The sequence below is a fragment of the Varanus komodoensis genome, unplaced genomic scaffold (genome assembly GCF_004798865.1).
Source record: "Varanus komodoensis strain SLA01 unplaced genomic scaffold, ASM479886v1 scaffold35, whole genome shotgun sequence".
NCBI lineage: Eukaryota > Metazoa > Chordata > Lepidosauria > Squamata > Varanidae > Varanus > Varanus komodoensis.
The window spans coordinates 674,292-688,504 of record NW_025335856.1 but is presented as its reverse complement, the minus strand read 5'-3'; the positions used below and the strand labels follow the sequence as shown (position 1 = coordinate 688,504).

The window sequence follows — 14,213 nt, the reverse complement described above, 5'->3', positions numbered from 1 at the left end:
GAGATAAGAATGCCTTCTTAAATGAACAATGCAAAGAAATAGAAGAAAACAATAGAATAGGGAGGACCAGAGATCTCTTCAAGAACATTGGAGATATGAAGGGGACATTTCATGCAAAGATGGGCATGATAAAGGACCAGAATGACAGGGACTTAACAGAGGCAGAAGAGATTAAGAAGAGGTGGCAAGATTACACTGAAGAACTATACAAGAAAGAGCTTAATGTCCCTGATAACCACGATGGGGTGGTCACTGACCTCGAGCCAGACATCCTGGAATGAGAAGTCAAATGGGCCTTAGGAAGTATGAGCAACAACAAAGCTAGTGGAGGAGACAGTATTTCAGCTGAGCTATTCAAAATCTTAAAAGACGATGCAGTAAAAGTGCTACACTCAATATGCTAGCAAATTTGGAAAACTCAACAGTGGCCACAGGATTGGAAAAGGTCAGTTTACATTCCAATCTCAAAGAAGGGCAATGCCAAAGAATGTTCAAACTACCGCACCATTGCGCTCATTTCACACGCTAGCAAAGTTATGCCCTAAATCCTACAAGCTAGGCTCCAGCAGTATGTAGACTGCAAACTACCAGAAGTACAGGCAGGATTTCGAAGAGGGAGAGGAACTAGAGATCAAACTGCCAACATACGCTGGATCATGGAGAAAGCTAGGGAGTTCCAGAAAAACATCTACTTCTGCTTTGTTGATTATGCTAAAGCCTTTGATTGTGTGGATCACAACAAATTGTGGCAAGTTCTTAAAGAGATGGGAGCCAGACCATCTTATTTGTCTCTTGAGAAACCTATATGCGGGTCAAGAAGCAACAGTAAGAACTGAACACAGAACCACTGATTGGTTCAAAATTGAGAAAGGAGTTCGGCAAGGCTGTATACTGTTGCCCTGCCTATTTAACTTATATGCAGAGCACATCATGAGAAAGGCAGGGATAGATGAATCACCAGTTGGAATTAAGATTGCTGGGAGAAATATCAACAACCTCAGACATGCAGATGATACCTCTCTAATGGCAGAAAGTGAAGAGGAACTAAACAGCCTCTTGATGCGGGTGAAGGAGGAGAGTGCAAAAGTTGGCTTGAAACTCAACATTAACTAAGATCATGGCATCCGGTCCTCTCACTTCCTGGCAAATAGATGGGGAAGAAATGCAGGTAGTGACAGATTTTATTTTCCTGGGCTCCAAGATCACCGCAGATGGGGACTGCAGCCAAAAAATTAAAAGACGCTTGCTCCTGGGCAGGAAAGCTATGGCTAATCTAGACAGCATACTAAAAAGCAGAGATATCACCCTGCCAACAAAAGTGCGTATAGTCAAGGCTATGGTTTTCCCAGTTGCAATGTATGGCTGTGAAACTTGGACCATAAGGAAGGCTGAGCCTAAGAATTGAGACCTTTGCATTGTGGTGCTGATGGAGACTCCTGTGAGTCCCTTGGACTGCAAGGTGATCAAACCAGTCAGTCCTAGAGGAGATCAACCCTGACTGCTCTTTAGAAGGCCAGATCCTGAAGATGGAACTCAAATACTATGGCCACCTAATGAGAAGGAAGGACTCCCTGGAGAAGAGTCTAATGCTGGGAACAATAGATGGCAAAAGAAGAAGGGGATGGCAGAGAATGAGGTGGCTAGATGGAGTCACTGAAGCAGTCGGTGTGAGCTTGAGTGGACTCCAGGGGATGGTGGAGGACAGGAAGGCCTGGAGGAATGTTGTTCATGGGGTCGTGATGGGTCGGACACGACTTCGTGACTAACAACACCAACAACAATGGTCTTTTTATGGATTTTAGCAAACCGTCCAGACAGATTCGGTTATGGGGCGATACAGAAAAGAAATATATACTAACACTAATAGTAGCAATAATATTGAAGTTTGTTTATTTATTCGCGATATTAATGAAGCTGGAAACAAATCTTAGCAGTGCACAGATAGGCAATCAGCAGAAGGCGAACTTCCTTGCGGCTGAAGACAAGCCTGCATTGGACTGCAGCGGCGCCAGCGGACAACGAGCCAATCAGCGCGTTAGCAGAACCCAGAAGAAGCCTTGCCTAAAGCGCAGGAGTACGCATGCGCCCTAGGAGACGGACTAATTAGCGAGGTCGTTTTCGGGTGGTTTGCCCCGCGCAGCACAGAGCAGGCGCGGCCGCTCGTGCGCACGCGCATACTCCTCGCAGGGGCTGAGCTGCGCCCATGTGACCGGGAACCGTCGCCTCCCTCTCCTCCCCCCTCTGCTCCCACTTTCGTCAGCTGTTGCCAAAAGAAAGGGAGTTTTAGGCGGGAAAACGGCGGTGCTTGCTCGCTCGCGGCCGCGCGGCCTCCCGCTTCGGCTGTGCAGAGAGCCGGGACGCGCCAGACGCGGTCGATGTGAGTGAGCGGCTCCCCTGCCCGCGATTCTCGAAGGCAGGGACGGAGCGGGTAGCGTGGGGTCGTGCCCGGAGCGGTTCTCTCCGTCCGTCGCGGTGGCGGATGGCTGGAGGAAGGCGGGAGGAACGCCCGGGAGCGGCCGTGGGACCGGCGGGCGGGGAGGGTGCCCAGAAGCGCCGGCCTTCCAGTCAGGCTGTTCGCGTTCTCCCGTGGCCGCTGATGGTCGGATTTCTCAGTCCCCTTTTGTGCTTCCCGGGGGCGTCCTGCCAAGGCTGCCGAGCCATGAGCGGTAGTGAACACCTCTGGCTCGCTTTTTCAGTGTCCATACGCGCTGTATTACCCTGATCCGTCTTACTTCCGCCGATGCAGATAGAGCGGAGGTCCAAAGTGGCCCTGCTGCGGAGGGCACCGGATGTCTTGAGTTCATGGTAGAGGCGTCGTTTGAACAAGGGATGCCCTGATTCAAGAATGGGTCTTCCCCGCTTGTGATGTACAAGGGAAAGACCCCAAGATGCATCTGTTTGACACATCAAATTAATTAAACTGAGTTAGAGCTTATGTCTGTATTCACAAGTTATAGCATGACACCCAGAGTCTTAACTCAGCACTGCAGTGGATGTGAGCTTTAAAAAGCGTGTGTGTTCAGCAGAAACCATGGTGATTGTACTAGGTGTAAATTAACAGTTGTGGTTTTAGCTGGTACTGTCTTAGATCCAAGGGTAAGATCTCGCTCTGTCGGGGTCCCCATCTAGCCCTGGTTTTTCTAGAAGGCCATGACTTCACCCATTTATGCCCGCCATCAATGGATTGGGTACTTCCCAACTTTTGTACTCTTCTTCCTCCCCACTTCTAAAACGTTGGCATGTCTGTGTTAAAGCTTTGTAACTGCTAGTAAGAGCTTCACCCTAAAATTTCTGGGTATATTTCAACTCCCCATTTTCCCTTCAAACTTGCTTACCCCTGGAATGCAGTCTCTGAAGTTCTCCAAAATGGAATTTGGCCTCCAGACTGAAAGAGCTGCATCCTTGTTTTACATAAATAGTTGCTGTAAAGAAAGTGACAGTTCTACTCAGAGGAGTGTATTTTAAATGTTAAAAAATGGCTTTCAAATATTTTTAATAAGCAAATCTTGCAAATGCGTGGATAGTTGTTTTTTATTTTTTGAGTTTTAAATAATTTAAAACGCAATACTAAAATATATCAGAACAAATAAAATTCAAAAATACATCCACAACAACAAATAGAAAAAAAGAAAAACTATAAGCACAAGTAGTGTCCCCCCCCCACCCCAAACCAGGACCTTGGCTACATAATATTCATTTCCTTTTTCCTTACCTCTATGCTTGCCCCCTTTCAGGACTACCCCCTTCCATCCAAAATTGCATTAAATCATATTTTCACATTCCAACCACATATGGGGATATGTACTCACTTTTTGACCACATCAGCGTAAGAAATCATTTAGGTTCTGGGGCGTTGTAGCAATGGCATAAATAAATAAGTTGGAGTTGTTATTATCTATATAGTATAATTTTACTGGTGTCAGGTATCACTTCTGTACTAATTTATAACAATTTCCTTAATTCTGATAGACATGCTTTTTAGTATTTTCTTATCCCATATTTTTTCCCATTCTCCCTTACCTATATTCTTCCCTAAATCTATTACCAATGTTAAGAGGGTTATATTGGTCTTCCATATCTAATAAAATCTTATCACTTATTATCCCTTTCATTTGCATAATGCCTTGTTTTTCCTTATAAAGAACCATCTCTTCAAATTTGGTAATTTGAATGGTACACCTACCATTTTTCTTCATCAGTTATTTAATTCATTGGTCTAGTTGCATGATGTTAAACCAAGTGAGTTTTTCTAGTACTGCCTTCATCCTTGTTATCTATTTTCTTCCTCCAGTGTTTTTTTTTTTATATATATATATATACTTTTTCTCAATCTACCGCTCAAATTTTCTGGAAATCTTAATTTCTGTAACTGGAATTATTGATGAAATTGTTGGCATAACTACTTCTCTGTACTTATCCCAGATTTGGACCATATTTTTAGGAAAGGAGTTTTCTATCTTTCTCACAATCTTATCATCCAGTTTGAAGAGAAGATTTAGAAGGGATCCCTGAATGTGTTCTATTACCTTTCAGGAGACACTGTAACACTTGGTATATGTCTTATTTGATTCACTACATAATATGTAATATTTGGAATACCTAGTCCTCCACTTTTTTGCAATGTATACCATCATCTCTTACTAATCCTTGCTTTCTTATCTCCATTACAAAATTTATTAATCATATTTGTCCAGTCTTCCAATTTTGCTAAAATTTTCATTTTACATACTGCTATTCTGCCAAATCATGATAATCCTATTTTCCTAAATTGGTACATTTTATCTTTTTTTCAGTTTTCAATATATCAAAATTATTCTTTTTTAAACATTGGATTTTTTTGAAATGTTTATACCTAGATAATTGATAATTTTATGTATTTTAATAAGTTTACATTTAAAATCCTTTTCTTAAAATCCTCCTTTTTATTGCAGTTGAGCAACATCAGTTTGAATTTATCCCAATTAACATGTAAATCTGTCTCTGCGAATTCTACTAAATGAATTTTAATCTTATCCATAACTGTAGATGGATCTTTAATGTATTGTTAATAACACATCATCAGCAAATAGACTAATCTAAATTTTGTTCTTAAATCCAGTACCTTTTAGAGTACCATCATTTCTTATACTATTTGCTAATAATTCTATAACTAAAGCAAACAATATTGGGGAAAGAGAGCATCCTGAGCCTAAGTGTATTTGTTCTGTTAGACCATCATTAACTATCACTGTTGTAAAATTTTCTGAATATAGTTGGTTTATTATACTTTTAAATCTTGTGCCAATTCTCTATCAGCATCTTTATTGTGGGCCATTCCACACAATCAAAATCTTTGAAAATATCCAATGCTATTACACTAGCTTTTAAACTTTCCTTTGATATGACTTCTGTTACATCTAATACTCTTCCAGTCAGATCTGTCCTCTACCTCCCTACTATAAAACCATTTTGATCCACCTTAATGCATTTATCAATAAAGTTATTCAGTCTTTTTGTAAATATTGCCGTAACATTTGTTGCCTCTTGGTTTATCAGGGATAAAGGTCTGTAAGCTCCAGGGTCTGTCAAGTTTTTATTAATATTTCCAAGATGCTGGCATCTTTCTTCCCTTTTATATGCTATTAAAGATTATATGTCATCAGATCATTCTTATGGCTGTATAGACTGTTGTATACACAGAAACCCACAAAATAAATTTTCTAAAATAGTTTCTTTTGTAGGTACATCCAGCTTTAAAGGAGAAAAGATGTAAAGCAAACTGAATACCTTTGTCTACAATTCTGTCTGATGTTCTGAGGTTTCTTTCATACAACTGTCTGAGAAAGGCACTACACTGAAAACATCTATGAGCTCTTCAGAGTTGGTGCTAACTTCTGACCACCCCTGCCCCAACACAGATTTCCTTTTTTGGGAAATGATTACTAGCTTCTTAACTGGCTACTTTAAATGAACTTTTAAAATCAGTTTAGCCTGCAGACATTGTAAGGTAATACTTCATCTTAAATGCTCTAAGATTGTTGGGTTTCTGATTGCTCATATCATGGTGCTATTGAGTACATGAGAAGGCCTTGCTTTTTGGAGACAGGGGAACTCTATAATCGTAAAAATAGATGAAAGTATTATTTTTAATTTCATTTGAGTTTTCTGGGTGTCTCAAGAAGAAAAATTGTCCAAAATTTAAGCTATTTTTAAAAATAAAGCACATATACTTATCCAAGAGCTCAAACTAGTGTGTACCACAAAACAAGGTGGTTTAATGTTCACTTATGGAAAGAGCTTAGGGATGTGTAGACTAGTAGAAGTACTACTGATTGGGTACAAAGGAAGAGCTTGGTTAACTATACCACATAAAGGGAGGTAGACATGATGTCTCCTTGTTGGGGTGTACTACTGTGCCTCAAGGAATAAAGTCCTCTATGTGTCCCAGACATTCACTGCTCTACATTTTACTCTGTCCATGTGACCTCTGTTGGTAGGGGTGGATAATTCTGCCAATGTCTCTCCACTGAGAAGGATTTGTAATACAATCACTTCCAGTGTGATTGATCACTTCCAGCAGAATTACCTTCTTTTACAGGAGGCATGTGGCTTAAGGAGAAACATATAAGGTGGGCTCTTCTGCATGTTTGTAGTTCTTATAGTCATAAATATTTATGTTTGTGTAAGAGTAAGGCTGAAATATTTCTTCAGTTTTAATTCAGGCCTCACTTATGAGAGGTTTAAGACTTGCGAGTGCTCCAGTAATACTGAAAATTGAGCAGAATCCTATATTTTTGTCAGTGGAGCATAGTACAACAGAGTATTATATTTGCTTGTGTAATATCACAGCTCTGGTCTTTTTGTCTGGGATAGCAGCCTTTTTCTCCTGTATTGAAACAATCCTTATTATCCTTAAACAATGACTGCAGGGACATTTTCAGAATCTGAATAATGTAGAAATTTTATATGTGGATGCAGTAAGAAAGAACAAGACTCTGAATAATTTCCATATATCAGTCACATATTGATGTAGTATTCTCCAAGATGGTATCTTCCAGATGTTCTGGACATCAAATCTGTTTAGCCCCAGCCAGCATGACCAGTAATCAAAAATGTTTGGGAATGCTAGTTGAAAACATCTGGAGGATTCTTGGTTAGGGAAAGCTGGTATAATAGATGTTGATAATATCTTAAGAATGGTCTGTATGCAGAAAGTAAGAAACTTTTCCACTGTGATTCACATGTACCTTATGAATTGCTGTCCAGGGACTGAAAAACAGTGACTGATAAACAACACACACAGGGATTCCTAGCTCAAAATAGTGTGTATTTATAAAAATACCAAAGATAGGCAATTTTCTGTTTATTTCAGTTTGGGTCCACCCAAGAACAGATGGGAATGAGAAATATATTAAAAGCTGGGATAAAAAAAGAGGTAAACATAATTCAGCACATTATAAAACCAAAGTAAAACTCAGCAGGAGATTAGAAGACTGCAAGAATGTAGAATAATATAGTTTCCCCCTCTTGGATGCACTCCTTAATGTGGTGAGAGAGATAAAAGTATGAGAGAAACCAAGAGCATTGCTGCCGGAAGGCCGGACTCTCACTAGGTTGGGATCCTTGCAGGGTACACAAGACAGACACACAGTACAGATATTTTAAAGGGAAGGAAAAATCTTTTTAAAAAGTTCTTCACATGATGCCAGAAAGACCACAGTTCTAGACAAGCCTCTGAGAATGGCTTTCCATAACTGGTGTCCCAACTGAAAATGTCCTCCTCTCTCAGTAGCTCAGTTTCAATTCAGACTCCGTTCATTTGGCAGAGGTATCTAGAGAAGGGGCTTTGAAAATTATCTTAGGGTCCAGGTAGGTTTATATGAGAGGAGGTGCTCTTTCAGGTAATGTGGTTTCAAGCAGTTTAGAAGATAATATCAGCACTTTGATTTGAGCCTGGAAATGGACTGCAATCCAGCCCAGATTGTAGCATTGGTATAATAGGGCCCTGTTAATCTTGTTTTTGTACCAGCAGAAGTTTCCAAACCATTTTCAAAAGCAGCTCCATGTATAACTCACTACAGTAATCCAAACAAGTCACGGAAGCAAAGATAACTGTATCTAGGCCAGGTGTGACCACACAGGGGCATAGTTGGTGTATTAACCCAAGCTGGTAGAAAGTGATCCATGGCACTGTGGCCATCTGTGCCTTGAATGACAGTACTGGATCCCAGAACACTCCGATACTATGAAACTGATCATATAGAGGAAGTGTACCCTTTCCACAATAGGTTAAACACACCTTGGTTGGGTGAATGAGCCATCTGCCAAGAGCACTTCTGTCTTGTCTGGTTTTAGTTTCAGTTTACTGCTCTCATCCACTCCACTGAGGGCACCTGTGCCCCCAGACACTGATTCAGAACATCCACTACCTCCCCTGGATTCAGTGAAAAGGAAAGGTAAACCTGGGCATGCTGTCTGCACATTGGCAGCACCTCTATGCATAATGTAAATGTTCAACAGCATAGGAGATAAAACAGAGCTTTGTGGAACCCAAAAGCATAATTGCCAAGTTGCAGAGCATTAACCCTGCAGCAGCTGCAGTTTCTTGAGTTAGGAATCCAAGTAGGTGCAAAACCAGTGCAGCACAGTATGCTACCTCAGATAACATATCCAGAAGGATACCTGCTTTGAAGTTCAAAAGAATCAACAGGGTTGCACTCCCCTTGTTCTTCTCTTGGCAAAGGTAGTTCCACAGGGGAACCTAAGTGGGGGAGCCCAACTGAAATGGATTCAGGTAATCAGTTTAATTCAGGAGTGTTCATTGTTAACTGGCAACCACCCAATTGAGCAACCTGCCCAAGAGGAGTTGTGAGCCCCTGACTCATAGCTATTAATACCTTCCAGATCCAGTTTACACTTGTTAAGGTGTAGGCAAATTGCAACCTCCTTTAAACAGACTAATACTACCCCCTCTCTGAGGAAGAAATTTATAACCTCCTGGATCTAACTGGGAATTCCTTTCCTATTAGATGTAATAAATTATTAAAAGCCAGGGATAAGCATTTATGGAATTGGCTAGTTGCCTTGTCTCAAGAGTGAAATTCACGCAGTGAAATTAACCTAACTGGTGCTCTGGACACCTCTGCTAATGGAGCCGCATTATTTGTGGTGTCTGAGCTATGATAGATGAGAGTGATTTTTATCTTCAAAAAGTTTTGCAAATTCATCAGAGAGTGATGCTGAGGTTTTATTGTCTATTGTTCCTTACCGTTGGCTATGCTAGCTAGATCCAATGTGAGTTGTAGATCATGGCTCTGGTATATTGCATGTTTTATATGCAGAAGTTCTTAGGATGGCTCCTCAGCATCTTCAGGTGGGGTTAGAAAAATCCCTGCCTGAAACCCAGGAGATCTGCCACTCAGTATCAAGAATAATGTACTAGAGGGAACCATAGTCTCAGTGTATGGCAGCCTCCTGTGTTCCTATGCTTCAGGGAAGCTGGCCCTTACCTCTTTTGGGATTTAAAGGTTAAAAGACATAACATTGAGTGTGGATATAGAATAGCAGTCAATGCAGATAGCAAAGCACTGAAGGAAATTTACAAACCAGGCAAGGAGTTGATAGCCATTTCTCCCCACCACCCACCCCCAATAATTGGTGTGGTTTTCTGATTCCCACTTGCAGTATATTTATTTACTTATTTATTTAAAGCTTTTATATGCCGTCCCTTATGCATGGCATCTCAGGACTGGTTACAGTAACTCCAGTGGTTAGTATAAGCACTTAAGTTTTTGTTCATTTGTCCTTTTACCAGCAGAAACTTCACTGGACATTATTGAATATGAGTAATGCAAAAATAGAATTAGGGAAAAAGGAAAGAATATGTAGGCAGCTCAGAGTGAAAGGGATTAATAAAAGAGATAAATGCCTTCTGTTCTCTTATGTATGTAAAAGAGCATGTGTGGCCTTCCAGATAACATTGGGCTGTAACTCCAGTCAGCTCTAGCCTGCATAACCAGTGGTGCGCGATGATGGGAGTTGCACTGCAGCAACATCTGGAGGGGTACACATTCCATCCCCTGCTGTAAAATAAACTAGACCAAAGCTGGATTTTTTTCCATTCAGAATTCTCCAAATATGCCCATACTTCTATGTGCTAGATAAATGTTATGTTACTGAGCACTGAAAACTGATGTGTAATTCTTGTTATTTGTTTGAAATTATTAATGTGAAAGCTGGTTCAAGTACTCTAATGCTTGAATACCCTTTGCATAACAATCTTTCTCAAGTATAGGAGTCCTAAATACTTTAATTCAGGGGTGGACTGCTTGTAGACTGCCCTCCAGATGTTTTAGCCATTAGCCTGATCCACCATATGGAATAGTGAGATCCTGAAGCCTCTAGGTTCAGATATCCAGGGGGCCTAAATTTTTCCATGCCTCTTCAAAACAAGTTCCATTAAAATAAGCAGAAGCTGCTTGTATGTAAGTATAGTGCTTGCAGAAATATTCATTCCTTTTCACCTTTCCACATTTTGTTGTGTTACAGCCTGGAATTGAAATAAATTTAATTCTCATCATTGTCATGTAATGTGCACAATATACTCAACTTTGTGAAGTGTAATTTTTTTTAAATCATTGCACAAATGTTAAGGAAATAAAAATAAGCTGGCACTTGTTCATTGCATCAGGATCCACCCCTTTGCTGTGACATGCCTAAATTTGTACACTCTGGTGTAACTTGCCACCAGCAGAAGTCATGTACTGCAAATAGATGAATGGAGTCCACCTGTGTGCAGTTCCAGTGCCACTTGATCTCAAAAAAGTACACCTGTTCCTGGAAGGCTCCAGTGTTTGCTAGATAGTATATCTAAACAGACAGCATTAGGAAGACAGTGCAACTGCAAAATAATTCTGGGGTAAAGTTGTGCAGAAGCAGTCTCAGAGTGAGGTTATTTTTTTAAATCCCAAACAATGAACATTCCCTGGAGCAGCATTAAAATGGAAAGAATATGGCTCAACTGCAACTTGACGTAGAGAAGGCTGTCTGCCAATTTTCAGTTGCTTGATAAGGAGGGTCTTCAACAGAAGCAACCAAGGGGCCATTGATTACTCTGAAGAGACTAGAGAAATCCACAGTTGAGATGAGAGATGCTGTAGCTCCATAAAGCTATCACCTGGTTGTCCCACAAAGCTCAACTTTATGAAAGAGTGGTGAGAAAAAAGCCACTGCTGAAACAAAACCCATTTGGAGGTTGTAGAAAGGCATGTAGGAGACACAGCAAACGTGGGGAAAGGTTCTCTGGTCTGATGAGACCAAAATTGAACTTTTGATCTTGCTGCAAAATCAGCAGTGCTCATTGCCCTGGGAACATTCCCATGGTGAAGGCAGCATCAAGTTGTGAGGATGCTTTTTTCAGCAAGGCTGGGAAACTGGTCAGGATTGAGGGCAACCTGGATAGAGCCACATGCAGGGCAGTAAGGGATATAAATGCAATATGGTAATGATGAAGGTGATGGAAAATGCATTTCATTCTGCAAGGATCCTGGGACTGGAGTGGAGAATTACCTTCCAGTAGGACAGTAACTCTAAACAGGCATCCAAAGTAATACTGAATTAGTTTAAAAACAAGAACCTGAATGTTTTAGAATGTAAAGCTCAACCTTCAATCCAATTGAGATTTGTGGCAAGACTTGAAAGATTCTGTTCCACCAGTTGTCCCAGTTCAACCTGACAGAGCTAGGACAGTTATGCTAGGAAGAATGGGCAAACATGGCAGGATTCAGATGTGCGAAGCTGGTGGAGACTTATCCAAGACTTAAAGTTGGAATTGTCAGAATTGTTTTACAGAGTATTGATTTAGAAGTGAATATTTAAAAGTGTCAATTTGTTTTTGTGTACTTCCCTTTTCCACTACAATAAACATATTTTGCACCTTCACAGTGCTGAGTATCTTTTGTGTATCCAGCAGAAACAATGCCAATTAAATAAATTTCAATTCCAGGTTGTAACACAACAGACTGTGGAAAAGTCAAAGGGGGTTGGATATTTCTTCAAGGAGCTGTATGTTTATAGTTACAGTCTGAATATAAATGGTGAAATAAATGGAATGTTGAAGTGGTTGCCTGGTTTGTACTTGTTCTGCCTTTAAAGAACATGGTACATTATGTAAGTTGTGAAGCATAATTGTGACTTTTGTGCTGGGGGTTGCTTTCTTCTTTGGTTCTAGGATGTTGGGTGCATGTGGCATGCAGAAATGTCATCAGGAGGCACTGAAAAAGAATCGTGTATGTCTAGCAAACCAGCTAATACTGAAGGAACTGATGGAATACCTTATAGAACGGGATGTCATCACTGTGGCAATGATGGAGACAATACAGGTACATTTGGACTTGTAAGCAACTGGAATTATCCAAAGCTATAATCCACCTGGCTTAACTGTTTATGGTTCTAAATCCTGCAAAATACGTGTTAGGCTAGCATAGGTCCTAGACTAGCAGATAGCATTGAACTAGATGAAAAGCATTCGTTTGTAAACTAATGCATGCTTGTAACAGGCATCTTACATGTTTTACCTGAGTCAAATAATAATTGCTTTCAAGTGGCCAAGAAGAAAAACTCCTAGAAGCTAGGGTTTAAGACTAAGTCATATGCTAGTAAAAGTGTAAGCAGTGGATGATGAACTTCTTTGGATACATTTGCAGGGCTCAGCTGAGGAGAGAGAAGTGGAAGGAGCAGAATGAGGTGTTTAGCCAGTTAAAGATGAAAACTGTAATAGCATGTGCTCACCTAAGTAATCAAACAGTCACTCTTAATCAAAGAATCCTTTAATCTCTTAAGTCTTAAGAGTCTTTTAAAAGTTAACTCATAAAAGTTAAGTCATGAAACTTTGTGCCTCTTGAACCCTTGTGACGCTATTGAAGTGTTTTCATTTTATAATTTTCTTCTCTAGTTGTGGGGGACCTGCTGTGTTGTTGGATGATGCAGACTTATCCTATAAACAATAATAATATAGCATGTTGGTGACAAGAATAATTTTTCCAGCCACCAAGCTGTGAGGCAGACTATTCTAGTAACAAGCCAATTAGATTTATATGTATCTTTTTGTTGAAGGAAAATGTTTAGATGCAAAATAGATCTTATGCTGCAGGTTCATATTAAGAATGTCAACATCTATCTTATGTGAATGAATACATGTGTTTGACTAAAACGATGTTATTTTTTAAACTTTTGGGGCTGCAATTTTGGGTATTACACTAATTCACTTTGCTAGTATCTATATCTGAACCTGCCCACATGGCAGAGGGATCCACCTCTAACACACTGGGGAAGCTAATGGTCTGCAAACCAACCTGATCAGAAAAACTTTTTTGGAACAGGGCAGTTTGGTTGAACTTGCAAGGGGAAGGCCAGCTGATCTGTCCCAAGCCAGAAGCAAGTGCTTTCAGGATCATTTTGAGCAATTTGCTTTATGTTCTGCAAATTGAGCTGGCAGGTAGCACTCAAGTATTTTATATTCCCTGTTCATTTTCCAGAGAGGTTGCTATTTGAGGTTATAGTGCCTTAAGGTTGCTTGACACGAGATGAAAAATACATGAAGAATGTGCAATGATGGAAAGGATAATGAAAATATTGGATATGGCAAATGTTCCAATAGAACAGCTTCTGCAACAGATTGGGGGCTGGAGGTGAGAGGGCAAAACTGTTTTGTCAGTCATTTCTGTTCTATTAGTCAAGCAAGCAGGGTTGGATACGACCCTATATGTTAAAGTTTGCAAATTATGTTCAGCTAGCATAGTGAAGGAGTTGTCAGCTTCCTTAAAAGCTTCACAGAACAGATTTGTGTTATTTACCAATTCAGTATTCTTTGAATTTTTGTTTTCTCTACTTGGATTCAGGCCAAGGATGGAAGTTTTAGCCAAAATACAGAATTCCTGAACCTACTCCCTAAGAGGGGTCCTAAAGCCTTCTCAGCCTTTTGTGAAGCTTTACGAGAAACCAAACAACAGCACTTGGAGGAAATGCTCTTAAGCACCATCTCCAGCCATGGCAACGGGACTGCAACGGTAAGGAAAGATCACATGAACATTAGAGGAACACATGGGTTTGGTGATCCTGTGATTGTACCATATTGGAGCACATGCGACATACTGAGCCTTTTTGATTACCAGTTCTTCAGCCCATCCACTCACCCCATCAGCATTTAGAGCAGGAATGGGAAACTTGTGGGCCTC

General features: G+C 40.5%; 1 protein-coding gene across 4 annotated transcripts in view; it reads left to right on the top strand.

Annotated features, from left to right (window-relative positions):
• Positions 1–2,201: 2,201 nt before the first annotated feature.
• The window catches only part of CASP2 (caspase 2), a 35,713-nt gene continuing 23,701 nt past the window's right edge, over positions 2,202–14,213 (top strand). The window contains exons 1-4 of one of the 4 annotated variants that reach the window (XM_044439543.1): positions 2,203–2,377; positions 5,721–5,986; positions 12,209–12,359; positions 13,878–14,045. In XM_044439543.1, coding sequence (XP_044295478.1) covers positions 12,210–12,359; positions 13,878–14,045 — 318 coding nt within the window. In that variant the 5' untranslated portion in view covers positions 2,203–2,377; positions 5,721–5,986; position 12,209. Of the gene's footprint in view, positions 2,378–5,708; positions 5,987–12,208; positions 12,360–13,877; positions 14,046–14,213 lie in introns of all 4 variants that reach the window. The other 3 variants (XM_044439544.1, XR_006415616.1, XM_044439542.1) reach the window with 3 other exon arrangements.